At 31.6% G+C, this 12,160-nt stretch overlaps 1 protein-coding gene across 1 annotated transcript in view; it reads right to left on the bottom strand.

Moving 5' to 3' along the window:
* The window catches only part of LOC106465118 (phospholipid-transporting ATPase IA-like), a gene marked incomplete at its 5' end in the record, with an annotated part of 177,451 nt that overhangs the window by 142,033 nt on the left and 23,258 nt on the right, over positions 1-12,160 (bottom strand). The window contains 2 exons of the mRNA XM_013925316.2: positions 8,349-8,406; positions 11,560-11,726. Coding sequence (XP_013780770.2) covers positions 8,349-8,406; positions 11,560-11,726 — 225 coding nt within the window. The remainder of the gene's footprint in view (positions 1-8,348; positions 8,407-11,559; positions 11,727-12,160) is intronic.

The following is a 12,160-nucleotide window of genomic DNA, read 5'->3' as shown; positions in this document are numbered from 1 at the left end:
CCAACAAGTTCTTGGTATTAAGTCTTACTGAGGTAAATCATAGTATATGAGAATAATGCTTCAGGTCCAATGCTGCCCTTGGAGCTACTTTTATAACACTTATTTGTTCATTTTGAAGGCAACAATTATATATACTTGAGTAAAATAAATGTGGTATGATGCATAATGTAACATACACAAGTTTAACAGAGTATAGAACAACTTTTTTCAGCAAATAAATGTTTTATTATCTCAACATTTCATATTATGACTTCTTCAAGAAGTTACAGTTATAGTTGTATGTAGTAAGCTCAGAACAACTAACAAGTAATGCAAAGTTTAAAAACTAAAAATGTGTTCATATTCATTCTCTTAGATGTGGAAATTCTCAAACAATGAAATTTAGTAGCACAGTTACATGCAGTACCTTGTATGGGTTGTAAGAACTAAATATCACAAACAATAATTTCAAAATTACATATTTCTGTACATATGCACGAAAGGAAACATAAAAATTATGAATCTATATTATTATTGTAACATATAATTTATGACATTTGAAGGATAAGAACAGTGAATGATAAATGATCTATGGTTAGAAACAGTTTTCAAATTTACATTTTCTTGTACAAAAGGAGCAATATAAAAAAATTTAATTCAAAGCTTACATTAATAAGTTGAAATGTATTTTCCAACAAATGAAAAATAACAAGCCAAAATACAAACAGATGAAAACAGAGTTTACATGGATCATGCTCTATTCCTGTTAATAAGAAGGTGTTAACTCCTATAACTCTTTCATACCCAGTTTGGTGCAGTCCACTTTGATGGAAAAATTTTAGTCATTTTTCAACTCATTATAAGAAAAAAACTTCACAATCTGAAACTTATTCAGTAACAATAGATATATTTATTTACTTTTTATAGTTATAGGGGGGGTGGGCTAAAAGCAGATACAATAAGTCTAGTGGTATTTAAGCCTTATCTCTCTTAGATCATACTGTAGTGTCATTTTGAGTTGTTAAGCAAATTAGGAACTGTAAAATTCTGACATATATATAAGCTAACAAGCATTATCAGTATTATAATTAAGATGTTTAGGATATTTGTCAACATAGTGAATAAGCAAAACCTATCAGCATTATAAAATTACTTCAATCATAAAACTGTCCCTCTATTTCAACTTCTTGAGGTTACTAGCTTCACTAAAGATAAGCTTACTATGACACTAAAAAATGTGGTTTTGACACCCATGATAGGCAAAGCACAGCTAGCCTATTGTGTAATGAAACTTTGTGCTTAACTACAATTAGCCAAACATGTTAAATTTAACACTATAACCTAAAAGTTTAAAGTTTACTGATAATGCCTTTAACCTTCTGTCTTAAAAAACTAAATGCTGTAGATGGTAAATTTCAGTTGATTGTATGTTCTCTCTAATGAAAGATCTGTGGTTTCGTTCTCTTTAGACGTAGGATTTTCTTGTGGTATGTTAATGTATCGACAGTTAAGAGCTATTAACAATGATTTGCAGATCTTTTGATTCAATATCAACTTGATTAGGGTAGCTGGAAAGCTTGTTAGAAGGTTGTTGTTTTACATAATGCTTACTCTGAGACTATAAAAAACTTGTTAAAAGTAACAGCATTTATCTTTGTTTGAATAGCATACTTCGAGACTTTTAAACTTTGTATTATCTGTTTGTTGTTAACCTCTTGAAGCACCCAAATGGCAAAAATCTGAGGTAATACAAGCTTTTCAATATAAAAAAAAAAGACTGTTCTCCTTTTTCTATTACATATTATGTACTATAGCCTAACAGTACAATTTCCATAGAAACTACCTTCTGCAAAATGTGACAAGGTCAATCTTAAAACCTACAAACTGTTTCAGCTTTCAAAACCACATTTAAGTAGACTTGAGGAATATAAATTCATTAGAGTTGCTTCACTTTAACTTGATATGTATATAGACAAATCACTTTAGTTCTGGTTTCTTTGCCATCTTTGTCATGAAAAAAAACAATGATTTCAAGATGTAGTTGGAAGCGTGTGAAGTTTTAGCTTGTGAACATCATCCATTTTAAAATCTTTATCATCTAGTCAGTGATACTACATGTACCAGCTTCATCAGTTTTTTTGTTGTTGTTGTTGGACCAAGGAGCTCTTTTTCATAATCACAAACTTCAGCAGTGAATGAAGTTGCTTACAGTTGATGCTAATAAAAATAAAGACATCAATTCCTTTCAATACCCTGAGGGTCCAGTATTAATAAAAATGTGCAGCTCTTGCTCTTGACTGGCAGAGCAATGTGGCATTTATGCCAACATAAAGTTCTGCTCAATCTTAAGCCCCCTGTCTACTCTTCCTTCCGTGACCCTCATCTCTTCTCAAGAAGACTCAGAACTTCAACAGCAGTCCACAAACTCTTACTGAGAGACCCACCAGCCACCATCCCTCTTGATAGTGAGACTGCTCTAGCATGAGAATATCATCCCTCAGGGCAGAATCTTCAATCTGCTCGAGACCAGCAATTCCAACCATCAATGGGATTCAGCTAGGAGTCTTGTAAAGCCTTCCCAATTTGATTTTAAGATATCAAGTCCATCAGAGCCACAGCAACTTTTGATCATCAGTTTCTCCAGATTACTGGAGACGAAGCAAGGTAAAGTGCAGCATCTCAAGAGTTCTCCAAGTTGTGGTTCAACTCTGTGACTTCTTGCAAGGCCTGGTGAAGTACATGAGTAGAGTTGGACAATTAAAAGACTTTGCTAACTAATTAATCATCTGGCTCGTCAACCATGTACATACAGGAGGGTCAAAGTATGTCACAACCTTTTTTGCAGTTACATTCAAAATTTAATTCAACTACTTTATTATCAATCTATGTCAATAAGCCCAGCATGAAAATTTAGTCTGAATTTAAATTTTTATGTTACCTAAGTTATAGTTTTATTATTTCAAAAAGAAATATTTAAGTAAATTTTCAATCTTCATGGATCTGTGTCATGTGACACATTTGTTCTCTAAATTCTCATTTACAAATTTGCTCTCTTCCCTTGTATAGGTTTTAGATTGTCCAAACCAATTAAAAACACATACTATAGATACTGACAAGTCATAATACAAGATCTAAACCTCTTATCTTCTTGCTTTACTAAGATATCACTATATTTGTTCAACTGACAAGACATACCTCTCCCATCTCTCTCTGCCTTTCAAGACATGTCTATAATTCTCTCAGACATTGCTACTAGACATGTTTATAACCAAAAAAAGAGCATATCTTTCTTTACCTGATTCTTTATACAGTTACTTCTTTTTAGACAGACAAGTAGACAGTTTAGTGAAAGATGATTCATGTGTTGACTATTGTTATGTTCAGCTCTGAGCAGCTAACAGATTTTTAACCCATTTATAACTCCTAGGTAATCAAGTTAGTTTCTCAGCTCTATATGAGAGCATTCTTCATTTAAGAGAGGGCTTCTCCAAGCCCATCACAAGTCTTCAAGCTGTTTCTCCCACATCAGTAGCCATCTTTATCTTAGAAATGACCTTTCCATGTTGGAAACATTGAAAACTCATGATTAATGAGAGTACACAAAAGAAAAGGCATGTCAAACTTACATCCTGAAATAACAAATTCTTAGTCACACCACATGGGTGAATTAATTAAGACTTAACTGCTAAAGAGACTATATACAAAATAATCAATACATCACTTTATTTAATAGATAATATTCACACATGCATCTGTCAGCAGGTAGACAATAACATTTAACATTACTATGACTTTTTCTTTCCAATCCAGCTAATATGTAAAAGCAGAAATGAAGGTGTAAAAACATACAACCTCACAGGATAAAAGTTAGAGGATATCTTAGTTTTCCAAGCTCTGCTATAAATCCTGCAAAGGCAAATTATTAGGCAAGTCCCATTAAGAAAACAATTGAAACCTCTGTTTCCAGTATCTATATTTCCACACAATAATCAAACATCATCAACTCATTAAAACCTGCTTAAATGATTAACCAACAAGTCACCTCATATGACAATAGATATATCCTTGGCCAAGCCCTTGGGTGTAACTGTGACTGTTTTTAACAGCAAGATTACTACAGTTCACTAATATATTAAACTAAAATGCATTTTTAACTCTCTCACACAGCAGAGTTGTAATCCCAAATTGACCTTTATATTTTCCACATTATAACTTCTAATATGTTTTGTGTATCTTCACAAAATTTTGCAAGCTTTCAGTGATCCCCAAGTCATTTGTAAACATAAAATCAGACTTTTTAATGAAGTATTTTCCCTAAAAATTCTTCAATGAATATATGGAGTCAAAAGTGTTGACAGTTGACAAGTGCATGTAAAGACTGAAAATATTTTTCTTCTTCTGAAAATGTTCAAATTATATTTGCATAGCTTCTAAGACCTCCTATATAAGTTTCAAACTTTTTGTCAGTTAAACTATATGTTTATCTATTATTTTCTCTACCCTAACTTTATACCCATTCAGTCAATTTGAACGACCTCATAACCACCAAAAAAAGTTAGAAATAAATCTGAATTACTTTTTTTTTCTTTCTATAATGACTTCAAATTGTAATGAGGAACTACATTCGTTTATCCTAAATAGTTTTAAACTCGTACCAGTATACATCTCCAGAGCTCTAGATAAGATTTTAGGTCACTGAAATTCAACTCAATGCTGAAAAGCAAAATTTCAATGAGTATTTAAAACAATCCACCTTTTTTCTCCTTAAGGTACAAATTCTTCTTACATAATATAAAGCCCAAGGCTTAGGCATTATAATATGTAAATATTTGTACCTTAAGGAGCAAAAAAGGTACATATAGAAATCATTACTTTGACATTGCTTTGCCACATAGAGGTAGTCTTCTGTCTAAAGGTAGAAAAAAGCCATTCTTTCTTAAGGTACTCACCTGCAGTCCTATATCACAAAACTGGTTCGTGTAGTTTGACTAGCCTGCTCAAAATCTGATATGACTATTTAAGTGTTTACATCGCAGCTGAATGAATATGAATAAATGTGTTTATAACAGACCAGTATCTTTGTACTTCCTGTGTCTAAGTCTTTTACAGCTCCGCCTCTGCTAAATAATATACCCTGAACTGTGACTAGATTTAAAAGATTCCAGCACTTTCTGTGCATGATTACCAAAAGCTTTAACTGTTTAATTTCAAAATTTTTCACATATTTACATGTCCAATTGCATAAACGTCTATAAAATATTTACATTTTATACTAATATATTGTACTTGTTCAACAACAACTATGGGAGCTGAAGCACTCCTTTGGCTTCTTAGCCTTAGGAATATATGATTGACAAAGCCATCCCTTTCTTCTTTTCTTTTTTGTAACCCATAGCCTGACTGTTCTAACTGGATCATAATTTGAAACTGAATATTACTCATTTGAATATTCAAAAGACTGTCTAGAGTTTTTACTTCAAGTGAACATCTGCATTTGTTTTTTATTCTATTTTGGGCACTGAAACTCCTTTTGCACTCAACACTTGTAACAGCTATACATAGAGCTATTATACACAGCTTTGCAAACTCAGGTATCACTTCTTTATGCAGTTGTATAACACTCTGACACATACTCTGAGTAGGTAAATGTTTGTATAATCTTTGCACTGTCTTCAGTTTTATCATCTCGTTTGAAATATTTGTACATTGACCTCATATTTGTCACATAATTCTTTTTAAATTGCCCTGGTTACACACTAAACTGTCGATGAGACAACATTTTTGTCATCCTTTGTATTGTGAGTGCTTAAAAAAGTCGATAAAAATCATCAAGCTTTTGTCAACTCAGATTTGCATCAGACTGACTGATTCTGCTAAAATTGAAGCAGTGTGTCATATTTATCTGGAAAGTAGGAACCAGTCGAACGTGCTTGATTAGCATACATAGATTTATGCCAGATAAAGACAGTGAATCTGTACCAGCTGATTTTAAAAGCATTTTTGTACACCTAGATCTGATTTTTAATACATTTTTGGGAGAAAAATATGCATAAATACACAGTATGCATCCTTATCTAGAGCTCTGCATCTCCTTATACTTAAATTTTAATGTTTTATTACCCTTTGAACCATGTCTAACTAATATTATCACCACACAAGTTGTAAATCACTTGGTGAACAACTCACATTATCCTATTGAATTACAAAATGCATGAGCAGCTCGCGAGTGTACCTCATGCTAGTTTTTATTATTATTCTTTATTTTACCTAATCTAACCTAAATAGTTTCTAATTTTTACATTTTAGTTACTTTAATAATAATAAATAAAAAATGCACGTTCTGTCAACTGTCAATGAAACGTAACCCTACTTTTTTATACTAATGGTAATACTGCAGTAAATAATTTTTTATTTAATTACATAATGCATAAAAGAACACAGAATAATAACCTGCATAATCATACAATGTACCATAAAACTATCACAATTTGTTTGGCTTTCTATCTATGTAACAAGAGCTGTTAAAAATTCATCTAAGCTCGTCGATGTGTTTCTCATGGGAATAAAGTTTGAATTGGAAGCAAAATAGACAAAAATATTTGGTAAATATTTGGATTTAAATGGTGTAATTAAAACAAGAGAAAGAACAAGTTGAAAATTTCTGCATCTGTTGGCTACTTAAGAATCATTTCTACCCAAAGTTAAGCATGTTAACTGTATGAAGAAGAGTTAAACAATAAACAACACTAGTATATGACAGAAAAGAAAAACAGAAAATATAAGTCTCATCATGAAATAGATTTTTGGATATGTTTGTAAATACTGGTTTACTTTGTAATGTTTACCCACAAGTTGAACTACATGTGGTATTTAAACCAGTATACAGAATAAGGAACTATTTTGTAATATGCAAAGTAGACCGATCACATGTCGTCTACAGATATCAGTGCTCTGTTTGTAATAGTGTGTATATAGGGTCGACGGTGAGGAGGTTTAGTGATTGAGTTAAAAAACATAGTGTGCCAAGGTATGCAGAATTCTCAAACATTTTCCAACATAAAGAAGAATGTGGGAATGCAAGTGTAAAAATTGAACAATTCCAAATTATCAGAAAGACTGAAAATGAGAAGTGGCTATGGTTAAAAGAAACATTTGCCATAAAGAACTTAGCACCTGAACTAAACAGGAAATCCACCACTGGTAAGCTGATGTTAAAAGTGTGAGAAGGGAGAAAAATTTTGTATGTTTGAAATTACCTTGTGTTATTTATTTAAACATGTTTTACTAATCTTATTAAATCATATTTATAAAAGTTAGCTCTGCTACATTTTAAGCTTATACTAGAACAGACATACTATAAGATTCCTTTAGTTTCAAATTAACTTCTGAAGTTCTTGTAAAATAAAAAGTAATTGCCAAAGTAATGACTTCAAGAAAATTAATTTACTACTTTTACATCACGAAAAAAAATGCAAAACCACGAAACAGTTAGATTATTTGAAGATGTAATCAAACAAAGACTTTGAATGTTATAACTAGAAGGTTATAAATTTACAATCCATATAAGGTAGAATAAGAGCTCTGTGGCAAAAGGATTTCATGAAAGAAAATAATCACAGCTTTCAGACAATATATTTATAATTTTGTTAGCTTTAGAAATTTAGAAATTGTAAAACAAAAAGTGCAGTTAATTGAACTGTATAGTCTTTGACTCCACTAAATTCAAAAATTTAGTATTTTCAAACTATTTGAGCTACAAATAAGCAACAAACATGTACAAATACCACAAAATTACAGTTATGCTGTATATATGTTGCAAGTTTTATATTTTCAGGCTGGAAGTTTAAGTATTTGTAAAGCTCAAATAAAAATTACAATTAGGAAAATAAGGGTTTACAGTTTTAGTTATTTTATTACTTTATTCAAACAAATGCATAAGTATGATTGTAAGTACAGTTAACAAAATGAAAAAAAACCCTATTTAATTTTTAAGTTATCGTTAATCATAGTCCCTTTAACTATACCCCCCCCCCCCTCCAGTGGCACAGCAGTATATCTGAGAACTTACAACACTAGAAATAGAAACCGGATTTCGTTACCTGTGGTGGGCAGAGCACAGATGGCCCATTGTGTAGCTTTGTGCTTAACTTCAAACAAACAAACCTTTAACTATTGATACCAGATGGTCCTGTTCTTTTACAGTAAAATCCATTTCTGATACACGTTTATATTAAAACACTATTTTGGTTCTATTTTGTAGGTAATTTGAGGGGTAGGGTAAATATATATAATTTTTTTCAACTTCCAATCAAAAACACTAGACAGCAGGTTGGAAGGAGCTAATCCAAATTAACTTAGATCACACTTACCTCTTCTTGCTTGAGATAATGTAACAGCTGAGACCCATCAAATTGTTTTCCTGACCCCCTATAAAAAAAAAGGTAATGCATAATAAAGTTCAATTATAAAAATACTTGTGAATGATAAGTTGACAAATAACCAGTACAATCATTAGAAGTTACCTGACATTGACATACCTCTGTGCAGAATAAACTACCTGTCATTCATTAAAAAAACATACTTACATATTTGGTATGGAATGTGATTCCACTTACGTAAAAACTGAAGCTGTTTTTTTATCAGTTATTCTACTATTGTGGTCCAACAAATAAATTACCTCGCATGTTAGAACTTATAAAGGATCTACTCAAGGTAATCTTTAGCAGTTTCCCTGAATATTGGTGGAGCAAGTAACAGATTCATTGTGGGACTAACTGATTCTTCCCAGAATTGTATTTATTTTGTAATTCAAGTGACTCAGATCATCTTTTGTTTGTTTGTTTGAAGTTAAGCACAAAGCTACACAATAGGTTATCTGTGCTCTGCCCACAACAGGTATCAAAACCTGGTTTCTAGCATTATAAGTCTACAGACTCAGATCATCTCAATAATTCTTTAGTATAACATTCCATTGTAAGTGTGCTACATGAGAAGATCTAAATCCTTTCATGTTAAAAATTTCCTACTAAATGGACATCATCATGATGCTGCTTCCTAACACTTTTGTAAGATTTGAAACAAACACTTACATGTCACAACTTCTTAAGATGAGATTTTGTATACCCAAACACATAAACCATATTATGGGAGGGACAGGATTAATTTCATGTTCTGTTTTATATAATAACTCTAAGCTTCATTATGTTTACATGGTGAAAAGTAACACTGCAGCAGTCAAGTGAGCATAAAAGAGTGACAGTAGGTGACAGTTTCCATATTTAAGATCTGTTGTCATGGTTCATTAGGTCCATGATTTATGTAATGTTGCCAAATATTTCCACGATGGTTGCCCTGGTGCAAATACTGCAACTTGTATATCCACTACACAGTGTGAATAATTGTAGCATATTTGTAAACAGCAATAACTATAGTTTTCCAGACATTTTCTACATATTCCAGATTTTTTCAAAATGTTATGAAAGTTATTAACATGGTTCTGTTTTTACAAGCCAAAATCATCCTTATTTTATATCAGTCATTTTCATCTGTAAGTTTTACAATTGAAGCATTTGCAGCATTTTAAGAAATTTTTATGCTATTTTCAAATGCTTCAACAGATGAGAAATATAATTTCATAAAATTCCATGTATGATATACATACATGAAAAAACGTTGGGCACATCTAATGAATGCATACAAGGAGTTACACAATGATGCTTGAACTAGAAAGGAAATGTATATGTCAGGTATAAACTAAGATGCATTCCAGGCAGTACTGAGAATAAACTATTTACATTATCTATAGATTGACACCAAAGCAGCAGAGGGAAAGTTTATATTAACTTCATTAGCGAATGGACACAACTTACATAAAATGAATTAGCAAGGAAATCAGAGAATCTGGGTGGAACTTTGATCTGAAGAAGATGAGAAGAAATAGATGCAAACAGGCTACCAATTTACCATCTTCAATCATAACCAACTGTTCAATTAGTTTTGGTTTTAGTTCTGAGAATTACAGGGAGTCAACAAAATTCATCCAATTAAGTGACAGATCTACTTGTGAGTTGGATGTGTATACTATTTGGAGAATCATAAGAATACCAAAGAAAACTGTATAAAAACCCATGTTTTGGGCCTAAAAGTCATATGAAGAAGCCATTGGTCCTGCTGCCAGTTTGTCAACTGAAATCTTTACAATCTCCTGGCTTATATGAAGAAGCTGCTGACTGAAGAACTGATGCTGCCTGATACAACTATGTCCGAGCCCATAACAACGTTGAAGACGTCTACAATTTCCTGCTCAAGATCTGTGTAAGTAACTATTGCTATCTCTCTCTCTCAGAATCGAATAATGTAGTTAGAATTTGAACGTACAGTGCTTAATATTAAAGAAGCAACAAAGGTTTTATGTGAGCAGTTTTTAATAAATGTGTTACTTGATAACTTACTGATAGTATTAAGTAATTTAATGGATATTATGGAAAGTTTAATTAAAGTTCAGTTACCTGCTCAGATTGAAGAATTTAATAGTTTTAACACTGAAATGTTTCAAGATACCTTCAGTAATCTCGATGTAGCCAAGTATTTTAATATATTGCATTAAAGTGTTGTTTGTGTTTTGAATCTCAATCCCCAAGTCAATTCTTTATACTAACTGTAAACTTCTTTGAGTTAGTGACTTTTGTACTCCACTTGCAACTATAAACCTGAATTTTAAAATGACTAGCCCACAAGGTGGTCCACCTTTTACGCAATCATACTCTGATTTTTATTAACTTTGGAAGTACTGATAGCAACATGTTTCAAAATATAACTTTTAAATACAATGAGAAAAACTAACATAAAATAATGTATAAAACATTGATATTTTATAGTAAGGAGACACATAAAAATATCATAATTTTTTTTTAAAAATCCTTACCTTTATCAGAAATATAAATTCATCAAATACAAAATGTTTAGAAACAAGCTTGAAACCCAAAAAAAATTTTAAAAAAAATAAAATTTCAATACTTCTGGTAATCATAAAATGTTTTTATCACTGTCAGTTTATTTCAAAATCCATGGCAAAAAATAACAACAATTAATTCAGAAAAACAAAAAAAAGATCATCATATGTCATACTAAACAGAATTTATCAGACTCTCTGGCAGCTTCAAAACACCTACAAAAAAATAGATAAGGGAGAGAGAGAGAGAGAAAAAACTAGTTTAGGTCCTAGTTAGTTAATAAAAATAAACAACATCTTGTAATATTCAAAACAGGAAAAGATTATTTGTTTGTTTGTTTTTTAGTTATGCACAAAGCTACACAAGGGCTATCTGTGCTCTGCCCACCACGGGTATCGAAACCCAGTTTTTAGCGTTGCAAGTCTTCAGACATACCGCTGTGCCACTGGGGGGCAACAGGAAAAGATCAGTCAAAAGTATGAAAAAGAAGTCCATCAACAAAACTTTCATACTATTCAACAAAAAAATCAGAGATCAACAATATCTATTTAAATAATAATGTTCAGGCAAAAATATTTTATGGAATATGTAAATAAACAAGGTATTTTTAAAGATTTATTTGACCTACCCATATATAGTTCCAGCAATTGAACAACGTTTAAATTCCATGATATTTCTAGTAAGAGTACCAGTCTTGTCAGAAAAAATAAATTTCACCTGGCCCAGTTCTTCATTAAGATTTGATGTCCTAGCCATTGCTGGAGTGTCCGTTTCTTCATAATACATCTCAGTGTCCTGACAAAAAAACACCTAGTATGTTAAAAACTCAATGTATTTAAAATTTCCTATTTACTTTTATATATTTCCATTAAAATAAATCAATATTTTTTTACAAATTAACCTTAACCCTATGGACACAGGTAGGGGTCTACATTTGTAGACTTATATTCAAAATTTTATTTAATTATTATTTTATAAATGTATATCAATTAGTTTAGCATCAACTTTTAGTATTATACATTAGTTGATTTTTTAATTTGAAAGTAAATATCGATTTTTGTGTGTCACGTAGTATGTTGCCCTCTGGGTTTGGTTGGATTACATTTCGATTTTCGATACCTCACTACTATAAAGGCTTGGTTTGGTCTGATATTTCATTGGTGGTAGTTTCCAGGGTCACTGATGAGAAGTGGAATTCTCCAAAACTAGTCTGGCTCACAGACACACCC

This window comes from Limulus polyphemus, unplaced genomic scaffold, assembly GCF_000517525.1.
Source record: "Limulus polyphemus unplaced genomic scaffold, Limulus_polyphemus-2.1.2 Scaffold1842, whole genome shotgun sequence".
Lineage (NCBI taxonomy): Eukaryota > Metazoa > Arthropoda > Merostomata > Xiphosura > Limulidae > Limulus > Limulus polyphemus.
This window is presented reverse-complemented; position numbering and strand designations above follow the sequence as displayed.